The 22,632-nt window shown below is 54.6% G+C and overlaps 1 protein-coding gene across 1 annotated transcript; it reads left to right on the top strand.

Annotated features, from left to right (window-relative positions):
- Positions 1–4,693: 4,693 nt before the first annotated feature.
- On the top strand, positions 4,694–22,424 carry TEX29 (testis expressed 29). Its single transcript, XM_027590887.2, has 6 exons — positions 4,694–4,837; positions 4,931–5,026; positions 9,421–9,531; positions 20,414–20,483; positions 21,173–21,336; positions 22,067–22,424. Exons 2-6 carry the CDS (start codon positions 4,969–4,971, stop codon positions 22,105–22,107), a joined length of 444 nt encoding a protein of 147 aa, XP_027446688.1. The 5' UTR covers positions 4,694–4,837; positions 4,931–4,968; the 3' UTR covers positions 22,108–22,424.
- Positions 22,425–22,632: the final 208 nt, after the last annotated feature.

Below are 22,632 nucleotides of genomic sequence, written 5' to 3'. Positions count from 1 at the left end.
CTTACGACGTTGCTGTATCTTCTGTGACGTGCTGGGGTTTGGTGCATGTTACCTCTATGCTTTCTTCTGACTTAAATCTTGAAAAGTTCTGGTGTAGATTTTTGGTGTTGGAAAAATCACATTTGCCTTTAAAATCTAGGGTTTGGGAATAACTGAAGATACGTCGGATTAGAAAAAGGAGGTTTGTAGGGAAGGAGGGGGAAGGCGTGGCCGGCGCTGTGGGGCACAGCCCCTTGGCCGGCTGTAGAATAAGGACTTCCATCCTGGAGGATGCTCGGTCACCCGTCTTGCGGGTGCAATGAGGGAAAGCGTCCTTCAGGATTTCTGAGGGCCTTCTAGGACAGATGTGACAGCAGCAGGTTGCCTGAGCGCGAGCCTTGCCCTTCCCTGCGGGCACTCCCTGCCGGTGACCGCCCCGTCCCGCTGAGCGGCTGCAACCCATGTGCTCCTGCCCGCGCAGAGCTGCGGCCCTTCAGCTGAGGAGCCGAGCGGTGCACCTCACAGGCACTGGGGTCTAAGAAAACCTTGTCACGTGACTTGGTAACCCCTATTTTGTCCTCTTTCTCCGAGATTTTAGGGAGACCAGTGATGGCGCACGGATCCTGAGGAGAGACCAGTCTTGCTCGGTGCCGTGTGACCTGCATCCGCGGGGTGGCTCACATTTGCCGTGGCCCCGTACTGTCCCCTGACCCTCCAGAGGGCAGGCCATCCCCACAGCCACGCACCTGGAAGCCCGGCCGTGCGCCCTGGACACGGGGTGGCAGGCCGTCTCTGGAAGGGGGCCGCGAGGCCTGGATGACATAGCCACTGCCCAGAGTGCCCTCGGGCCCGGCCCTGCGCATAGCCGTGCCGGCCGCCCGGCCGCCAGGAACCCCAGTGCAGCTGGTGACCGGAGTTGGGAGGGTTTCTGTTACTTGCGGCTGGAAGGAGTCCTTCGGGAAGGCCCTTGTGTTGATCTGCGTTGTGAATGGAATGGGCGCTCCGTCGGGCCTTTCTCTTCCGGTTGTTCGACTTATGGGGGGCAGTTTAGGCATTTGTGTTTTTCATGCTAGTCTCCACAGTAATACCTGCTTGTAGGGAAGATGCGCAGGGACGTCAGGTGAGGAGCACGTATCCCCTCTCCTGCTTCCACGAGAGTAACGACCGGGGTGACGGGTCTTGTGTTCCCCTCACTACTTTCAAGCAAATGCAAACACATGTCTGTGTGATTTTATTCCCCACAAACAAGAGCATACTGACCGTAAAAAAAAAAAAAAAAAAACACACACTGTGTTCTTCTGTAACTGGCCTTTCTCTTAAGTGTCCCTGTGGGAATAGTGGGCCGCCGTGCCACATCATAACAAATCCGCGGTGGGTCGAAGACCTGGATGGGAAGAACAGAACTTGACAGGGTCCGAATACGGTCTTATCATGCTGGAGTGTGTTCCCGTGCAGGGGCGTGTAGGCTGCCTCCTTGTCTGGCAGCCGCACGAATACCCCGCTGATGGAATGTGCTGGTTCATTCCAGGGACCTCTTAGGAGGTGATTGGGAGGGGCGGTGAATGTCCCTCTGTGTGCAAGCAGGTGAGTATTACAGCGATTGCATTAATTTGTTGGAAACATTGTGTCTTTTAATTTTGAGAAAATTTGCCAGATTCCTAGAAGGCGTTTTAGAAATGACATTCTTGACCTTGCGCTTCTAGTTTTTCAAAAAAGGGAGTTGAGGTCTGAATGCCGTCCACAGCCTTTTCTTCGCTGTTGGTGTGTTGGCCTCCGTGCCGTGGAGTCCCCGGGGAACACGCTGCTCAGAAAGGAGGCTAAGGCAGCGTACACCCACCAGCCCAATACTCCCTCCATAAAGCAAGTGAAACTGGTCTCAGCGACCTCCCAAGACCTCCTCTCTGGCCCTGCCTCTCCCCCTGTAGGTCCTCCGGGCACAGGGTGCTTCGGCCAGGCCGGGTTGGGCAGGCAGCCTTCCTCTCTGGTGGCTGGGTGCTGCGGGCCGGTGTCCGGCCCAGCACCAGGTAGACGGAACAATGGCTACAGCTGTGATCCGGACCCGGCCAGGGCTCCGAGGGCCCAGCGTCCGGGGGTGAGGGGGGCCCGCAGGCTGGCGGGCTCATGCGCGGTTCCGTGGGTGACTGCGTCTGTTTCATGTCCCGTAGCCATGGGAGGACTTCCAGCTGGCCCGGCTGTCTCTGCGGCCCAGTGCCGTTCGTCGTGGGACACTGTGTGCCGTGCCCCTGAGGCTTTTTTGTACGGGGAACGTGGAGCCTGTGCAAGGAGAATACATGGTCGTGGTCCCCCAGGGCTGATTCCCATTCCCGGCACTGTGGCCCCTGGCATCGCGGCGCCTGTCACCATGTCAGGGAACGGTCGGGAGGAGAGGCCAGGGTCTGGTCCCTCAGTTACCAGGGAAGCCCTGGTTTCCTCTCGAAACACAGCAGATCACGTCCTTTGGCTTTCACATGTGGTTTTACAAAGCCACGATTCTGCGGCTTCCCCTTCGGCCACAACCTGCTTCTTTCCTCCTGAGCAGATCGACCCCTCTGGAGACTTGTCCATTTCCTCCCCGCTGGGCTTCTGCCCTGCCCCCCCCATCCTTGGGGGGATTCCCGGAGCACCCCAGGCCCACCCAGCCAGGCCGACGTGGACCCTGCCCTTCCCACAGCGCCGCAGGCTTCCACGGACGGACTGTGAGCTTGCCGGTTCCCTGACCCCGGGCCCTGCGCCCCCCATGTCAGCAAAATCCCTTTACGGTGCTAGTAAACGGTTAGGAGTTGGAATTCTTGGCGGTTGTCGTGGGTCCTGGTGGTACTTTATTTCAGAAAACCCGTGGCAACACCTACTCCCCCTGGGAAGCCCTCACAGTTGACAAGAGCAAATGTCTGTCATCTCCTCCCTCCTCTCCCACTCTTCTGTCAACGAAAATGAAATGTGTTCAGTGCAGTCGCTAGTCCTCACTGGGGAGCGGGGCTCAGGGCTCACAGACTAACTCCGACCACGTTGGCTGCTCCCTTGGTGGCCACAGAGAGGAAGCAAGGCAAATGTCCGGCCCCCAGAGGAGCCGGGCGCCGACACCCCTGCCCTGTGGACGAAGCCGGACACCGGAGACCGCACACCCCGTGCTTCTAGTGATGGGCGTGCTGAGCGCAGCGGGCCTTGCTGGCTGGAGGTGCACCATGGGTAGCGGGGCAGGGGCGAGGCCCTGCTCATGGGTGCGGGGTTTCTTCCTGGGCTGTTGGAGACGTTCTGCAATGGGTTGTGAATGCTGCAGACTCTGCAAGTGCCCCGAACCCACTGACTGGTGCACTTCCCGTGGGTGAAGCGTTTGGCCTGTGAATTGCAATGCAGTGGGCGCCAGGCTAGCGCATGGGGCTGTCAGAAGCCCTCGGGGTGTGGGTGCTACCACGGAGCGGGTACTGTGTCGTCACCCTCATGTTACAGTAAAGGAAACCGTGGCGCCGAGGCCAGGTGCTACGATTGGTGATGAGGGGCACTGAAGCCCGCTTCCTTGTGGCGTGAGCCGTGGGAGGGACAGGCACTGCCAGATCCGCGGGCTCAACACCGCACCCCAAACTTGCCAGGCTGCTCTCACTGGGGGCCCGTCTCCCACACACCCCACCGTGGGCCGCCCTGGCTGCCCTTGCGGCCCTCTCCCCTCTCGCCTGCACCCTCTGCTCCTCTCTGGCCTGGTTGTCACGGTTTGCCTTCCCCCACGTCTCCCTGGGGCCCCGCTCTTGGGGTCGCAATGACACAGGTCCCAGCACAAGGCTACCCTGATTCCCGCCCCACCAGCTGTTGCTCGCTGCCCTGGGCTCAGCCTCTGGCAGCAATGCAGCTCCTGAACCCCGCGGACTGGCCGTTCATGGCCCCCACAGCCCTCCTGCCATGTCCTGTGGCCTCCTTCCCACCTGCAGTCGGCCAGCACTCAGCCCTCCCCTATAGGTCCCTGCTCTTTGCCCCAGCGGCCCAGGCGTGGGAGAGGGATGGTCACCGGGCACCTGGACCTCCTCACTGCTCCCATACCCTTCTCTGGGCTGGGCACGGGCCTCCCTCCTCTCCCACTCTTCTGGAGCTCCTGCCCCCCAGGCCTGCCTCATGCAGGTTCTGTGGCCCCAGCAGGCTACTTCCCCAAGGCACACAGATGGCTTTCCAGCCCACCGGCTGCTTGTCACGCCCTTGGGACCTCAGCCCTGGCCAGACCGGTCCCCTCAATCCTCAGGTCTCCCAAGTGTGCAGCCTCTTGGTTTCTCAAGATTGGCCAGGCCTGGCTGACCCCAGGGCCTTTGCACTTGCCGCTGCTTCAGGCTTGCATGCTTTCCCTCACTTCCTCCCCACACTGCTCAGCCAGCCTGAGGCCGCCGGCTTACCCCACGTAAGCAGGGAATCAGTCCCAGCTCCGTGCTCTGCTTCTCCCCTGCAGCACGTGCCTGACCTGACGTGGTCTGTCTCCTTCTGTGGGGCTACATGTCCCTGAGGGCGAGGGGTTTGTCTGTTTTGCTCACTGTTGCGTCCCAGCAAACGTGGACACCCCAAGAAGGACGACCCAGGAGCGAGCGCAGGACGTGAAGCCAGGCCTGGACATCCTGCAGAAAAGGGTCTTGGGCGGGGGGTTCGTGGCCCCCCTTCCACTCGCCCTCGGCGCTGTGGGCATTCCCACCACTGGGCCCCCCGTGTGATGTCATGGGCTTGTGTGACGTCACAGTGGACAGGGCGGGCTTGCAGTCGGCTCCAGTCTCCACTGGTGGGAGCCCTGGAGGGAGGGGGTGCCGGTTTCTTGTTTGATCCAAAGTTGTCCACTTGGAGTGTAACGGCTACGCGGCTGAGGGGGCTTGGCTGGGGACGTGGTCGCCGGGTGAGACCTGGGCCCGTGCTGCCTGGCCCCCTGTCCCTGCCCGCCCCCCCCGCCCGTGAGGTCCCACCTGTGCTAACCCCTTCTCTCCCCCAGGTTCCCTTGACCCTCTCGTCTGCCCTTCGACTGCTACAATGCGATATGCACCAGAGTTCAAAAAGTCCCCCTCGCATCTCCTGAAGAAATTTGCAGGTAACTGGGAAGGCCCGCCGCGGGGGCCTGTTCCACCCCATGGTGGTGGCGGTTACTCACCAGGCCGAGCCAGGGACGGGGGGCAGTGGGATGCAGGAAGATGCTGTGAAGCCTTCGTTTTCTTGCAAGTGTCCATAGAGACGTCTGAGCCGGAGGTGTTCAGCTGGCTCACGGGGCCCCAGGGTCAAAGACGTTTCCTCGTGACGAGCCACATGGATGCTTCCATCTCAAAACGTTTGTTGCAAGAGCGACTTTCTCTTGAAGAGAACATGTTTCTCAGCAGGAAAGCCCACCTCCCCCATCCTGGGTGCCCGGGGTCTGCGGTCGGACACTCGTACTGGGAGCCAGGGGAAACCAGGGCTATGGGGCCCGCGAGGCTGCCGGTCCGAGTGTGCACACATCTGCGCGCGGCCACGGAGAGCCACACGAGGTGCCCCGCGCGGGAAGGAGGGAGGGGCCGTTCCCACCGTGCACGCTCTGCCGTGTGACTCAACTTTTCTTCTCAGGGGAGCTTGTCTGTGTGCACTGTGTGATAAAAGATAAGAAAATGGAAGGAAAAGAAATTTGGTTTCTTCCTTTTTTTTTTTCTTTCTTTGGCTTGGAGCCTGGACTGGCGGGGAGGGTTCTGGGCTGGCCAGGCTTCGGTGAGACAGTTTTCCTGTCGCTGGGGCTCACTCGCTCGGACGCCCTTCCTGGGGCCAGTCTGTGGGGCTCCATCACACAGGGCAGCCGGGACACGGAGGTCAGTGGGTCTGGCTCCAAGGCAGGCCGCGGGGGGCCCACTGGAGGAGCTGTGGTTTCCCATCCACAAGGCCCAGGGCAGAGGAGCAGGCTGGCCTGGAGTTGCCCCTCGAGTCTCCTGGCGGAAGCACCCACATGGGGGACAGTGTGTTCTTAGGCCCCGGGAGTGGACAGCCTCTCTCGCCTCTACTTCAGGGCTGTGGGACTGGCGGCCCCGTTGCGGTGGGGATGGAGAGCGGTGCCCACCCCCTTCTCCAGGTGTGGGCTGGGGCAGGTTGGTCACTCAGGTGTAGCAAGGCAAGCCGGGGTCCCACCTGTGCTAACCTGCTTGGGGCGGGAGGTCGTCTTCCCTGTGCTCACTGACCCACAGAGGGCCCCGCTCTCCTGGCTCACAGTGACCCACCTGCACTTTGACCCTAAGCCGCTATTCCTCCAAGTTTGCGGTGGGGGGTGAATGAGGGCATGTGACAGTACATCTCTGTCACCCTCTGTAGGCATCCATGTGGCTGTTACATGTTTTTTACTCTGGGACTCGTTGCTAAACCGTTAGATGACAGCTGTTTTGTCAGCACCTGCCGGCAGCCTTCCTGGGGCCAGATGTGCTTCTGTTGTTGCAGGCTGCCTCTGCTGGGCACTGGCCACTGTGGCCTGGGCAGGGGCGGGGGAGGGCAGGTGTGGGGGCTGGGCAGGTGGAAGGAGGTGGGCAGGTAGAGGGGGGGCAGGGGGAGGGGGAGGGGAGGTGTGGCAGGCGGCCGGGTGGAGGGGGAGGGAGGGCGTAGGGACGGGGCAGGTAGAGGAGGCTGGGCAGGTGGGGGGGCGTAGGCTTGTTAGAGGCGGCCTGGATGCTGGTGGACCAGAGTTCAGAGCAGAGCCCAGGTCAGCCAGCTGTGCCCGTTGGTTCAGACCTTCATCCCCACCCTGGCTGGGGCTCCCCCTCCACCCTCCAGGATGCAGCCTTGGGAGGGCGTGCCTGACCCTCCTTTACGGACTTCCAAGGGTGCTGTCAAGCCCTGAGGGCAGGTGCTGACTCTGTGCGGGGGACCCCGCCCCGCCCCGGAAGCGCTGCCTGCCCGGTGTTCCTGTCCTCAGGTGTGCGGCTTTAGCTCCCCGACGTCTGGGCTATCCTCCTGCCTGCCACTGCTGGCAGGGATGGCGTGGCTCACGTGGTGCCACTGAAGGCTTGCACAGCCTCGGGGCACCAGCCTGGGACTGAACATACAGATGAAGGAACGAGGGAGGGTTGTCGAGATGACAGGCAGCCTCCTAAAGAGGGACTGGCCGCGGTGGGGGGCGGGATTGGCCATCTTCATCTCTGCCCACCATTCTCCAGCTTGCCATGCCTGGCAGGTGCTCACCAGGTGGGTGTGGGGAGACAGAGGGGTGCACCCAGCCTCTAGGGGCTGGGGGGCACATCTCAGCTCCACCTAGCCAAGCAGGGTGCCGGCCTGGGGCTCAGTCACACTCCGTTCAGACGGTGTCCTGTCGAGGGCAGAGGGCGAGCCAGCGGGTCCCCCACCCCACACGGGGCAGCCTGTGAGTTGCACCCTTACCGCATGGTTCTGCGCGCCGGGCACTCTGCCCACCCTGAGGGTGGAAGACCTACGCTGGGTCTCGTGGCAGAGCGACGGCCAGGGTGTGCTTGCCAAGCTCGGGACTCCAGCCGTCCTTCATCAGCAGAGCTAACCTCGGGCCAGCCCCAGCCCCAGGCGGTGAGCTCTCTCCGAGGCTCTACGGCACTTGGTCCTTCCAGAGCCCCACCGCTGAGACCATCCCGTCCCTGTCCCGTCCCCATTGTAGAGAAGACGCGGCTCTGCCAGGTCACGCGGCCGGCAGTGGGGGAGGGAACTTGAGTGCAGGGACCTGGCGTGTGGCCTGTGCCCTTAGCCCTTGTGGATGGATCACGTAGCCTCTAAAACCAGTGTCCTTTTCCTCATGAGGTGCCGTGGCGTTGAAAGTCGTTCCAGTGCCCGTGCCTTGTAAACTGTAAAGTGCCTTACAAGTGCCGTTTATGTTACGTCTGTGGAGTGGCCGGAAGGAAAACATGGGACTCAGCAGCGGGGCGGTCTGTGGTCCTTTCCTCCCACAACCACTGTCCCCTCGTCTGAACCCTCCTGTCTCCACCCTGCGGACGGTCAGCTGGGCGCTGTCCAGACCCCAGCTCCGAAGGGGTCACGCCAGGGATGGAGAAGTAGACGAGATTCTTCTGGAGGCAACTTTCCAGAAACGCAGCAAGACCGCGGGGGAGGTCCAGGCAGATAAAACAGTCCTGGGGAGGAGGTGGGGTGGGCGCGGAGATCTCAGATGTGCTGGGAGACTGACCTCTGCACAGGTGCTCTGGGGACCAGCTGCTCTCCCAGACTGTTCCATGAAAGCAGCCGGACTGGGAAATCACCGACCCACATGTTCTCATGTGAGGAGTGACGTTGAAAGAGAACAATCGTTATGAACAAAATTATGCCTCAACAGCTGGTTTTCTGCCCGTGCTCTTTGCTGAAATAATCCTCTGCCATCATGGAGCACCTTGGAGAACCCTTGGTCCTCCGGCTCCATGAAGACAGTTGGGGTGGTAGGGACGCCAGCTCTCCTGGTCAGCTGTGTGCTCTTGGGTTTCCTGGAACTTTCTGGACAAGGTGGAGGGGGCTGAGCACACCTGTGTTTGCCACCATGCTGGCTGTCATCCTGTGGGGCCCCCGCTCTGAATTGTGTGGGAGTTGCCCACGAGTGCGGTGGTGGCCGTGCTCCCCATGTCGCCATCGTGAGGGTCTGGGCGGGCTCCCTGCAGCCTGGACCCCGTCAGAGGCGAAGCTGGGCACGGCTGGCATGCCTTTAAACGGATGACCCACCTTGCAGGGCGACTGAGCACTCGGTGACCCCGGGCAGCGGGGGAGGCCGGCCCTACCCGGCCAGCTAGCCGGGCTCTGGGAGAGGGCAGTGGTGCAGGGGGTGACGCGGGCTTCTCCGTCCCCTGAGGCCGCCCAGCCTGGCTGCTGGAATGGGCAGTGGCAGTCCAGTTGCACGCCTCGGGAAGGAGCGGGAGGGACAGTGGGTTTCTCTGGAGCCCCCACCCGCGCGCTGGGAGACCCCAGCAGGGTTTGGGCAGACACTGCTGCCTGCCCCTGAGGGGACTCACGGGTGCCCGAGGCTGGAAGCGCATCAGCATTCGGCGCTGAGCGGCGCTGAGATGCATCCCCCGCCGTCTGCGCCGCTGGGCCCACGGCCCGGATACCAGCTTGCTTGCTTTTGGTCAAAGCTGACATTTTACGTTCTGCCCTTTTCAACCAACTTTTAAACTCTGGAATAATCTTCAGCCTGAGTTGATAATTTTAGCTCACTGTGTGCTCCCCTGTGAATTAATCACACGTTGTGCCTGCGACCCCGATGTCCGTTGTATCCGATCTTTGTTTTCCGTTTCCTTTGCAGAGCGCCGGTCCTGGCGCTGCTGAGATGCACTTTGTCCTCAATCATTACAGGACCCCGCATCAGTGCCTGCAGTTAACTTGACATTATTTTGTTCAGAAACCGGATTCATCCTAGATCTTGGGACAGAGATTTGTATGATGCATAATTAAACACGTCACCCCCCCAGCACCAGCCTTGGAGCGCCCCCAGCCATGGGCTGGGGCTCCTGGCAGCGCTGTGTGTCTGCTTTGCAGTGTGCGACATTCCTCTGTACGACATCTGTGACTACAACATCACCAGGGACCGCTGCAAGGAGCTCGGCTGCTGCTTTTATAAGGGCGTATGCTACGAGAAAGCCGTCCCCGGTAAGCATCCGTGGCCCCCGCCCTGTGCCGAGCAGCCACTGAGCCCCACAGGCTTCATGCCCTCGCGGCCTCCGCTGCACCCCGGTTCCATCACTCTGGCGAGTTAGCGGGGCGAAAGGAAGTTCACTCCTGGATGGAACTGAGCTGATACAAGAAGGGTCCCGGGAAGACCCTGGGCATGCGGGGAGGGGGCAGAAGCAGCTGGCTCGAGGTGGGGCTGGCCACCGGCCGTGCCCAAGGTCAGACCCCACGGGGCTTCTCCACAGCCCTGTCACGGTCAGCATAAAACCAGACCCCACTGAGTGCACCCTGACCCCGGGAGTCCAGGATGCACCTGGGATGGCGGGGCCAGCAGGGAGTCCCGATCCGGGGAGGCTGTGGGAGCGGGGAGAGGCCACCCCCCCCGCCCCAGAGCAGGGCCTGCTTCCGCTGGGGCTGAGGGATTCACGGTTGAGTGGGAGAGTTAGGGTGCGGGGCAGGATACAAGCCGGGGTGCCCTGGGGGAAGGGGTCTTCTAGTTACACTGTCTGGGGCTTTGCTCACACTTCAGAGCTTTGGGCTTCTCAGCCTCTAGAATTTTTTCAATCAGTATCTCCAAACCCTCACAGAATTCACTAGATGACTGATGTGTTTTCTTGCCCTGTTTGCGGCCCTTTTAGAAATGAGGGTGCTTGGCTCTAGGAGTATTGGGAGAGGAATGGTGTGTGCGGCGGGGTGGCCTACACAAGATCTTGCCAGAGAGGAGGAAGGTGCCCCACAGACCGAAGCTGGCACGGGCCGCGGACGCTCGGCAGCTCCCATGCTGTGGGAGAACGTGTCCCGGGCCCTCCCTGTCCCAGGCCGCTCCCGTCCGTCCTCACCTCCCCAGTGGGTAAAGGCATGCTTGTGCCGGGAGACTGGAAAGGTTTCTTCTCTCCTCTGAGCCCCAGGTAGGCTGAGCCCTCGGAGGTGAGACGCAGAGTGACATCTCCCATTCCCGGACATGGGAAGGCCTAGGCAGTCAGAAACCTTCATGACTCATAACTGTTCCCAAGGAGGGACTCATGGGGCTGCCTGATCCCACAGACCCCAAACGCGAAGCCAGCTCCTTGTTCAAGAAGGAAGTGACATTCTGCGTAAAGGGATCAAAGAATCCAAAGCATCCGCAGGATCCTGGCTCGCCAAGGGGGTGCATCTGTCTTGCTTTACGGTGAAGATTTGGCACTTAGGGCAAAAGAGGAGGAAGTTTGGCTTCTCAGAAGGAGGTGAAAGCAGAGGCCATAAGAAATGCCATGAAGATTTTCTGATGACAATTTCTCATCCAGATCTTGAGTTGGAAGACTTGGGACCAGACTCTCCTTACTTCTCTCTGCCTCTGGGAGACCCGAGCAACCCTAGGATCCCACACCTTTCCCTGTACCTGTAGATAGAAACAGCTGGAAGTTACCTCTTTTTTGGTTATTTTTATTGAGATAAAATTCTCATACCATACAACTTACCCCTTTAAATAAAGTGTACAATTCAGTGGTTTTTAGTGTATTCACAAAATTGGGCAACCATCACCACTATCACTTCCAGAACATTTGTATTAGCCCTAAAGAAGCCCTGTACTCATCAACTGGACAATCCCCATTCCCCCCCGCCCCCACTTCCAGCCCCTGGCGACCGCTGATCTGGACATGTCACATTAATGGAATCATGCAATATGTGACCTTGTGTGTCTGGCTCCTTTCACACGTTTTCAGAACTCATGCGTGTGGGAGCAGGTGTTAGCACTGTGTTCCTGTTTATGGCTGAGTAATATTCCATTGTAGGGACAGACCACATTTGGTTTATCCCTGTGTTAGCTGATGGAAATTTGGGTTGTCCCCACTTGTTAGCTACTGGGAACACACGTGTGTATAAGTTTTTGCATGAACATGTGTTTTCACTTCTCTTGGGTATTTACCCAGAAGTGGAATTTCTGGATCATTTATTAAATATACTTAAAATGTTTAAAGAACTGCCAAACTATTTTCCACAGTAGCTGCACTGTTTGACAGTCTCAGCATGATTACCTGAGTTCCAGTTTCTCTGGATCCTCACCAACACTAGTTGTCTGTCTTTCTGATGATAGCCGCCATGATGGATATGAAGCTGTGTCCACTGTGGTTTGGATTGTATTTCTCCGATGAATAATGATGTTGAGTACCTTTGCATGTGCATTTGGCCATTTGTGTGTCCTCTCTGAAGAAGTCTATTCACATTTCTGGCCCAGTTTTTAACTGGGTTAACTGGGTTAATTCTTTTTATTGTGGTGTTGTAAGAGCTCTGTATCTCTTCTGGATAGTAGACCCTTATCAGATATGTGATTTGCAACTACTTTCTCCCAATCTGTTGGTCATCTTTTCACTTTCTTGATAGTGTCTCTTTGAAGCACAACATTTTTTAGTTTTGATGATATCTCGTTTATCTATTTGTTCTGTGGTTGCTTGGGCTTTTGGTGTCATAGCTAAGAAACCATTGTCTAATCCGAGGTCACAAAGATTTACATCTCTGTTATTTTTCTTTTTTGTTTTTTTTTTTTTTTTTTTTTACATCTCTGTTATTTTCTAAGAGTTTTATGGTTTTAGCTTATACATTTATGGCTTTGGTCCATTTTTTTTTTAATAATTGATGGAGCATTTATTATGCAACAGACACTGTAAGATATCATTTGCAATCCTTACAACAACCCTACAAGATAAGGAAAATGAGATTCTGAGGCTTTAACTGACTTGTTCAGGCTCTAACGACTATCCGTAGCTGAGCTAGGATCTGATGGCCCCAGCAGTCACATCAAATGTAAGTACGGTTGTGTTCCACGCATCCAGTGACAGGAACCATCTCTGTGGCCCACCTCTGAGGAAGTAGAATGATCTCTGGCCCACTTTAGGGATGGGGAGATATCAGGGCAGACCTCCAGCAGCTCTTGGCCAAAGGATGATGGAATTTTGAGGCTGACGGTCTTCAATAGAGGAGACTGTAACTTTGGAGAATCCATTTGAGCTGTGCTCTTTTTCTCTGCTTCCATGGGTCATCTCTTTCCTTTTGGTTCAGTGAGTCTCTTCTTAGATCTGAGCTCCCTCCTTCTGGTTGACTTTGGGTCTGACTTTACTCAGGATCTGGTTTTTTGTTGTTGTCATTTTTATGAAGGCATTGTCCTTCCTGGTGAGTACTCTTCTGCTTTCTGAACCTCTGGTTTTGAGTAATGGTATCCCAATCTGTTAAAATTCCTCAGGGGGGGGTCCTCCTTCTGGGACCCTGGCTGGTTTTACATTTAAAAATTACAGTTCCTTGTGCTATGGTGAGGACTGTGAATTGTGCAAGACTGTTGAATCACAGATCTGTACCTCTTCCAGAAAGTGGTCGCTTTTCTGTTCAGAGAGTTGCTGCCATTCTTTTCTTGGATCTCCTGTTGAGTTCATAGGTGTTCAGAATGGTTTGATCCCTATCTAGCTGAATTCCTGGGACCAGACAAGATTTAGGTCTCCTACTCCTCTGCCATTTGCTCCTCCTCTGGCTTTGGTCCATTTTGACTCAATTTTTTTTTTTCCACGGTGTGAGGCAGGGATCCAATTTCATTCTTTTGCATCTAGATATCCAGGTATTCTAGCAGCATTTGTTGAAAAGACTATGCTTTCTCCATTGAATTGCTTTGCCATCCTTGTCTAAAATCAATTGCCCATAAATGTGAGGGTTTATTTCTGGGCTCTCAGTTTTATTCCACTAAGCCAGTACCACACCACTTTGATTACTATAGTTTTAGGATAAATGTTGAAATTGAAAAGCATGACTTCTCCAATTTTGTTCTTCTTTTTCAAGATTGTTTTGGTTACTATGGGTTCTTTGCATTTCCATATTAATTTAGGACCAGCTTGTCAATTTCTGGAAAAAAAAATGCCATCTGGGATGTTGATAGGGATTGTGTTGAATCTATATATAACTTGGGGGTGGGATATTGCCATTTTAATAATGTTAAGTATTCCAACCCATGAACAAGGGATATCTGTCCATTTATTTAGGTCATCTTTAATTTCTCTCTGCAATATTTTGTAGTTTTCCATGTACCAATCTTGCCTTTCTTTTGTTAAATTTATTCCTAAGTATTTTATTCTCTCCTGATGTTATTATAAATGGGTATATTTCCTTAATTTGATTTTCAGATTGTATATAGAATCCTAGGTATAGACACAAGAGAATTGAAAGGTTGCTAGAATATAGAAATGCAATTGATTTTTGTATTGTGATCTTGTATCCTGCCACCTTCTTGGACTTGTGTATTAGTTCTTCTCATTTATAGTTGATTACTTAGGATTTTCTGGATACAAGAGTGTATCATCTGCAAATAGAGATTTTTTTACTTCTTTCTTTCCAATATAGTTGGTTCGATTTCATTTTCTTGCTTAATTGCCCTGGCCGGAAACTCTAGTACATGCGGAATAGAACCAATGAGAATGGACATCCTCATCTGGTTCCTGATCTTAGGGGGATGTTTTCAGTGTTTCATCCATAAGTATGATGGTAGCTATGGGTTTTACCAAAGGTCAGGTTGAGTAGGTTCCCTTCTCTTCCTAGTTTCTTGAGTGTTTTTATTATGAAGGGATGTTGGATTTTATCAAATTCTTTTTCTGCATCTATTGGGTACCTTAGTGATGCTCTTTATTACTCATGTGGATTTGAGTTACTGTCTAGTACCCTACCCTTTCATCCTGAAGGGACTCCCTTTTAGTATTTCTTGTAAGGCAGGTCTGCTAGTGATGAATGCTCTCAGTTTCTGTTTGGGAATGTCTTAATTTGTCCATTTTTGGAGGATAGAGTCACAGTATATAAAATTCCTGATTAGCAGTCTCTTTCTGTCAACACTTTGAATATTTCATCATCTTGCCTTCTGGCCTCCATGGTTTCTGATGGGGAATCTGCTGTTAATCCTTAGGTTTCTTTATATGTATCATGTTGCTTCTCTTCTGTTTTCCAGATTCTCTGTCTTTTGACTGTTTATTATGTATCTAGGGGTGGATCTCTTTGAGTCTATCCTAATCATCAAATTTAGGAAGCTTTTGCCATTTCTTCCGATACTCTTCTCCTTTCTCTCCACTACCCCTGGGACTCCCGCTGTGCATGTTGGTCCACTCCATGGTACCTCTCAGGTCTCTGAGGCTCTGTTAACTTTGCTTGATTCTATTTTCTGTTGCTCAGATAGTCTCAACTGATTTATCTTCAAGTTTGCAGATTCTTCCTTTTGCCTGCTCAAATCTATTGAACTCCTCTAGTGATATTTTCATTTTTGTTACACTCTCAACTCCAGAATTTCTATTTTGTTCTTTAAAAAAATAATTTCTGTGTCTGTAATTGGTACTCTCTATTTGGTGAGATATCATTCTCCTAATTTACCTCTTCCGACATCATTTCCTTTAGTTTTTTGACCATATTTAAGGTAGCTAATTTAAAATCTTTGCCTAGTGAGCCAACATCTGGTCATCCTCAGGGACAATTTCTGGCTTGTGTGTGTGTGTGTGTGTGTGCGTGTGTGTTCGTACTTTCTTGTTTCTTTGCATATCTAATATTTTTTTTATTGAAAACTAGACATTTAAAAATGCGTGGCAACTCTGAAAATCATGTTCGCCTGCCTTGCCAAAGTTGTTGTTAGCATCGTTTAATGACCTTTCTGAACTAACTCTGTAAAGTCTGTATTGTTTGTGGTTTGTGACCATTGAAGACTCGGCTTGGTTAGCTTACTGGTCAGCTAATGACTGGAAAATCTGCTTAGATTCTTGGAGACAAAAAGTCTCAGTCTTCGTGTAGGGGCTTTCTGTGTGTGTTGAGGCACACCTTCAACAGTCAGCCAGATAGTTTCCAACTGTGCCTTAATCTTTACTTCATGCTTACACAGAGATTCAAGGCAGCCAGAAGTGAGAGTTTAGGGCCTTCTCAGCTATTTCCTAAGTATGTGCACAGCCTTGGGCATGCCCATTGCCTTCTGGATCCCAAGGAATATGTCACAGCTTTTCAGACCTCCCTACAGACAGATAATTCCCCAGATTTTCCTTTTAAACTTTTTGGTCAACCTGTTATCTACCCCCAACTGCTATCAGCCACTTTAGCCGTCATGATTTTCAACATTTGCCTCTGATTGTTTTCAACAAATGCCTGAGAAGAAGCTGTTCACACTAAATTAGCTCCAAGTCAGGTCAAATAAAGACAACCTTGCAAGTGAGATCTAGCGAAGTACCGGTTGGATCAAATAATGACGGTTCTTTGGGACTGGACTTTGAAGAAGCTCCAGCCCTGTTCTGCCCCCTTCAGAGATGCCAGGCTGCTAGTGGTCACCATGATTGTGGGCTGTTGGTTGAAGACTACCATGGAACTGGAGGTGAGCAGAAGTAGAAATAGCACCAGTTAAAATGTCCACATTTCACTGTTCTTACTGACACTTACCTGTGCATCTGCAAACTTTTGATTGATTAATTTTCAGAGTTCTGAAAACGTTTATTCTAATGAATGTTGCCAGTGTTCTCACTGGTTTTATGGAGGAGGGATTGGGGCGGGGGGCTCCTTTTCTACACTTTTTTTTTTCTGATGTCACACTGAAAATTCCAGACTTTAATGAACCTCAGGTCCAGTTGCACACAATTGGGTAGTGAAAGCTGCAATGAGACACAGCACTTTGTCTTTAAATTTGTTTATTGTCCTCTACTTCTCTCATTGTAAAACCTACAACCTGTAGCCGGAATCTCACCTGAAAGATCCTCTAGAGCCCAGGTCTGCCCGTGTGGAATGGCCTATCATCCAGCAGCTTGTTCTCCGGGGTACGTGACAGCTATTCCTCAGTTGAGGTCATGGCACTGGGTGGTGGTTTGGCCATAATTTGCTGCTTTTTGCACTTGTCATCTTTTTGTCATTTTGTGGCATTGGTGGTTTGACACACATCTCACTGTTGGAGGGCAACAGACGAGCCCATCGTGGAGCTTTACCTCTTGGCTCCCGTGTCCTAAGCACTTATGTATCTTAGTTTTTTGTTTACCATTTGGGGCTTCTAAAAGCAGGAAACATTCACATCCAAAGGGCATTTGGATTTGTTCTTTCAGTCTTGCACATAGGAAGATGCAGAAGACATTCAGTTCCTAAGTCAGGTCTCACACGGGGTCATAGTCTTTGGCTGTCCCTCCGGTTCCCTCATGTCCCAGTGAAACGGCCCCAGCAGCGTAAGGTGGTGAGATGGAACCTGGAAGGCAGCTCGTGGCTAGCAAGGGCGCACAGATTCAAGCTGCTGCCACTCCTTTTCCCATCTGTCCCTCCCCTGAATGTCTTCTCATGAGAATTTTATGAGAGAGTTAGCCATTTTGCTCATATTAATATGTAATCCAAGCATATCGTGCATTAATATTATTACCTTATGCCTGTAACTCATTTGAAAGATGAGCCTTATTCTTTATAAGCACCTTACGTATTGGTGTCTGTGAGGAACCCAGAAAAGAACACGGACTCTCAGGAATTTTCTGTCCGGGAAGGGGGTTCACTGTTCCACAAGGAGTTACGTCATTTCTGCGTGGAGGCCAATGTTAATCCTCTTTCCACCCTTTCAGTTTTAATAAATGAGTTGTGTGGGCTATAGGCTTTTTCTTAACTTCTGACTTCTTTCAAGCTTGAGAGGTTGGGCCATCTGTGGGAAGAGTCTGGGCAGTGAGCCCTACATTTGGGTTTTCACTGTGCCCTCAAATTATTTTTCATTTCCTTGACATCTTTCTCATTCAAGATGGCAAGTGAACCTCTGTGCTGTGTAAGTTGTAGTATTCAGTGACAGGGTATTATGAGTTCTTTGTGCACATAATTCCATGTTATGAAAACCTTTCACCAACTTCTTAAATTGGCTGGTTTGAAGTGCACATTGTGTTACGGCATAATCTGTATTATTAAGAATATGAACTTGGGGAATTAGCATCAGATCTTTGAGAAAGAATTGGGAGTTCAGAGAGAATGACTTGCCTTCACCCTTCAGTCTTGATTCAGGGCACATCATTTAACATGTCACTTCTTCTAAGTGTTTGACTTCTGTTTCTTCATGGGACGCGCTGAGATGATTTCAAAACTTTTAACTGTATCGGGGGGTGAAATTACCGAGAGATTCCTTAAAGAAAATAATGCTTTCTTCAGTTGTTGCTATTTTTCAGTGACCAATCATGATATATGGCTTATTATAAACCACATATATTGTTGATAGCAAATCATGTGCTGGCCAGGTCCTGCGCAGACAGGATCACAGAGACTCAGTCTCTGCCTCCAAGAACTTGACACCAAAGACTGAAAGTACTTGCATGTGTAAAGATTTGGAAGATATACTGACAATCGGATATTCCAACGTGGTCCATGTGTATGTCTCTTTCACTGCTTAAATTCTAAATTTCCTCCATGAACCAGGACACAAAATCACACTAAGGAACATACATGTCCTGGAATTCGAGAATTTGAGGGCTCCCTTCCTGTCCCTTAAAAGCTCCTGGTTTGATCATTTCCATTCAGTTCATTCAGCGTCATTTAAGTGCACTTTCTCTGTGCCATGCCCTTTGCCACACCCTCATATTAGTTACTTATGCTGTGTAACGAGCTACCCAGAACTTAGTGGACTAAAGCGACACCTTAGAGTCTTGGCTGGGTGGTGTGGGCTTGGCAACTCGTGAGGTGGCAGTCATCTGAGGGCCGGACCGGGGCTGGAGGGCCTGCTCTGAGACAGCTTGCTTCGCCGGCGAAGTGGTACTAAGGGTTAACAGGAAGCCTTTTTCCGTGCCATGAGACCTGCTTGCCTGTCCTTACGACGTGGTGATGGCCTCTTCCCAGAGCGGGTGGCCCGAGAAAGTCAGAGGCCACAATGACTCTGACCTAGCCCCGGCAGTTACACCCTGCCCAGTGCCCTTGGTTCAGAGGTCAGCCCTATGCAGTGTGGAAGTGTCTACACCGGGGTGCAAATACCAGGAGGCAAGCATCCCTGCAGGCCATCCTGGGGGCTGGTTATTGCCTCCCTACAGATGGAAAGATGAACTGAGGTGAACATGTTTCCACGGGAAACGCATCATTGAAGGAAAGAAACCAGCTGATTAGAACAGAGCCTTCAACAAGCAGCTCGCTGCTTGGTTCATTGCTGTGGTGTGCTGGCCACCCCTGGCCAGGTGCCACTGCCTCCTCCACCCTCTCCCTGAGGGACTCTCGACCATGGGGTGCCCATCGTATGTATGGCTGGCCACCACTTACTGAGCTCGGATCAGTAGGGAAAAAGGAAGCATTTGGGCTGCTATCACTGAACGGTTTGGCTTCAACCCCCTTCAGCTTTCTGACTTCAGCCCCCATGTTAAGGATCCTGGAGGCCCTGTCCGTTCTCAGAGACACTCTGGGTTAGTCCAGAGAATGCGGTTCCCGCTGGAATCGCCCTTCCATGCCTGTGAGGCAGCTTTCTCTGCAGCTACTGCTTACCTTCTGTTGGGGGTTGAATTTTGTCCGCTGCCCCACCCCCCCGCCATCGATGCACTGAAGGCCAAACCTCCGGTACCTGTGAATGTGACCTTAGTTAGAAACACGGTCTTTGCAGATGTGATTAGTTAAGTTGAAGTCACACCGGACTACCGTGGGCCCCTTACAAGAGGAGACCTAGAGATGCCCAGAGCACGCACAGAGGGGAGCGCCCCATGAAGACGGTGTCCCAGAGGGAAACTGCCACGTGCTGACTGAGAGCCAGGTGAGGGGTCCCCAAGCCGAGGACACCAAGGAGCCCCGGGACCGGCAGGAGCCAGAGAGGCAGAAAGGAGGCCCCAGAGCCTTACGGGGGCGCCCCCGTGGACTTGTCCCTGCACAGCTGTGAGACCGCACCTTCCTGTCGTCTGAAGCCACGCACTGGTGGCACTTTGTTACGTCAGCCTCAGCACATGAATGAACCTCCAGGGACGCGGCATCTAATAGTGTTACTGCTGGTGAAGGACGGGTGGAAACGGTTTAGAGGAGGAAGTAAGAGAACTGGAGCAAACCCTGTTGCTCGAGGTAGGGGTGTGCAAAGAAGTCAGTCTCTGCCCTTTGAAAGAGTGAAAAGCTGTGCGAGGTGAGGCACGATGGTAGTAAGACAATAGGGACACTGTGCACCAACTGCGTGCCTGGCGCCCCTTTGGGAGCTCCACGTGCGTCCCGTCCAGTCCCGACCTCCGCCCAGTGAGAGGGTGCTGGTCGCAGGGCTTCCGCTGAGCACGCTCACGGGGGCTGCCTGGGCACGAGGGCCCCAGCACACGGCCCCTCGCTCTGCCTGAGCCCAGGAGCCATGGACCCCAAACGTCAGGCCCAACGGCAGAGGTGCCTGCGATGGAGGGCCCCCACGGGAAGGCTTCCCTTGGGGGTGGGGGAAGGGGCCCAGAACGTTCCCACAGCTAGAAGCACGGGAATAGGGGCCGCCGCCCAAGAGTCACCCTGGAGGCCCAGGTTCTTCTGTTGGGGCGAGTCTAGAGAAGACGGGGGGACAGTGGAAGGCCCTCCTTAATACAGAGACGCTCGGCCGGTGGAATGTGGCTATCAGCCAAGAGGCATTCTCCTTCTATTCAGCCTTGGGACAGCTCACCCTAATGTTGAGGAACCGTTTCTGGGGAGTTGGGGTGGGGGGCCCCGCTCATGGGTGGCAGAGGGGCTTTTCTGGAGAAGAGTCGAGGGCGCTGCCTGCACCACTGTCCCCACGGGCAGCCCTCGGCTGTCCTCTGCGTGGCCCACGTGGAGCCTCACGCGTCTGTGGGGACGTCGAGCCCTCGGCAGTGGCCCCAGGGGGGAGGTGGTGGAGGAGAGGCCGCGGGCAGCAGGGGCAGGGCGCCACCTGCCTCGGGCGGGAGGCCCGACTTCCGTAACGGACACTGTTTTCCAGTCTATGTGCAGGTGTTCTCTGTCTTGATCGTGATCATCGCCGGGGCCTTCATCATCACTATCATTTACAGGTCAGTCGCTCCTCCACTGAACGCACCTGCAGAAGGTGCGGGACTCAGGGTGGCGAGGAGTGGGCGGGGCTGTCGCGGTCGGAGGGGCCCAGCGGCTCCCCCAGAGCTCCTGATGACGCGCCCCAGCAGTTAAGGAGCTCCCACGTGGTCCGCGTTCTGCTCGCCCCCCTCCGCCCATGAGCGGGCCCGGGGCTCCCCGCCCGGTGTGTCTGCAGGGTGCTCAGCGCTGTGAGCCACAGCGTAGACGTGCTCCAGGCAGGAATCTCCCCTCTCGTTTCGGTGACGAGGACGCAAGGCCATGGCAGCTGGCGGCTGCCCACGGTCAGAGCCTGGATTCATCGTTGCCACCCGGGGCCGAGTGCCCCCACCACAAGCCCCCTTACGACACAGATAGGAGCCCCGGAGACTAGCACGTCACTTTGTCCAGCAGCAAAGAAAACCACTCCCCTGCTCTGAGTGGTGCCAGGTGACGTCTTGAGTGACCTGCCTGCACACTCACCCCGTCCCTGCTCTGTTCTCGCCCTCGGGCATCTGGACGCCGAGCACGACTGCGTGTGTGGTGCGCCTATCAGGAGCTGAAGTGGGCACGGCTAAGGCAAAGCATGTGTCCCCTGTTTTAGGGAGACGGCCTGGTGAAGGACCGGACGGCCCATCGAGTTGTCCACCTTCAATTTCTCTCTTCCCATCAGAGTCGTTCAAGAGAACAGGAGAGAAAAGGAAGTGCCCACGGACGTACCTCTTTCTCCTAAGTCCAGCGAGAAAGCAGAGGCAGCCCCATCCGGCGGGCAGGTGGCCTCCCAGCCCGCGAGTATGGAGCCACTGAGCAAGAGTGAGAGCATCAGGGAGGGGGACGGTAAGACGGCAGGTCGTCCAGGCACAGGGCGCAGCTTGGCTCCTCCAGAGGCCCCGTCCGGGACAGGCACGCCCCGGGGCGGGCAGGGCAGGGAGGCGCGCGGGCGGCCCCGGGGCTGGGCGAGTCGGCACCCGCCGAGCGAATCGGGTGCTTCCTGGCGGGGGTGCGGAGACGCGTGGCCCAAGGGCTGGGAGCAGCCCCTCAGGACCCGGCACCTGTGTTTTTGTGTATTTATTAACTGTCTCCAGAGGGCAGGGCTTTGGCGGGTTGCTTGTTGCTCTTCACAGGTGAGCACCTGGCCAGCTTAGAGCAGGAAGCACCCCAAACCCTCAGCTCTACCTCAGGCTGTGTGGGTGCGTGCTCTCTGGGCCTCTTGTTCCCCACTAGCTGCGAAGACTCGGTTTCACCGTAGCTACGGGGCAGAGAAAAGGCCTACGCAGACATCTTGTAGGGTCTGGACGCCTGCCCCTGCCGAGCTGTCTGAGCCGCGGTACTTTCCCTCAGGGCAGGACGTGCACCCCCTTCTCGGGGGCTTCCGCAGAGTGAGGCCACGAGAAGTGGAGACGCTTCTCCTTTGCTGACAGGGAGCCGGGGCAGACGGACTGTTGGCCAGACTTGTCTTTGACTAGATCATGGCCATGTAGATGGGTTCGCAGACCTGATGACGTGTCCTTGGGACTGCTGAGCATTCCATGCAGCAAACCCGCTCTTTGTTTGATCTTCGATCCAGCTTCCTTGACAATAACGGAAGAGGAAGAGACTGAGGACTGAGGGCACGACGAAGCCCAAGTGAAGATCGGCAGAGACGCCCACCGAGCGCGCCCAGCCGCTGAGCCGCCGTGAAGTGTGTGATGCAAAGAGCCACAATGAGAAAACAGTAAAGGCATTTTCAGTGCTTCCTGTCGCGTGCTGTGGTAGTCACTGCGGCCTTTCCATCTTCGGGCAGACCCAGCCCGTGGGAGCGAGGACGCTGAGTGGAAGCTCTCGGCGGCCAGCTGTGCCGCTTGTGACCGCTGCTGGAGCCCCGCGAAGCCGCCACGCCACTTCTCGGAACACAGGCTGCACCTGCGTGGGGTGGGCATGTCGATACGACTCGCGGGGAGGCTCAGGACCTGCCCAGCAGTGAGCTGTGCGAGGAGAGGCCCGGCATCGGCCTCTGGGAGGCCCCAGGCCAGCTGCTGCAGCTTCCTCGCGGCCCCTCTTCCAGGGCGGAACACGCCTAGGTTCCAGAGTGACGGGCAAGCGCTAACTGGCGGGGGGATGCAGCCCAGGGAGCCCCTTGGTCTTGGAGAATCT

This window comes from Zalophus californianus, chromosome 3, assembly GCF_009762305.2.
Source record: "Zalophus californianus isolate mZalCal1 chromosome 3, mZalCal1.pri.v2, whole genome shotgun sequence".
Classification (NCBI taxonomy): Eukaryota; Metazoa; Chordata; class Mammalia; order Carnivora; family Otariidae; genus Zalophus; species Zalophus californianus.
Note: the sequence above shows the minus strand (reverse complement) of the source record. Positions and strands in the feature narration are given on the sequence as shown.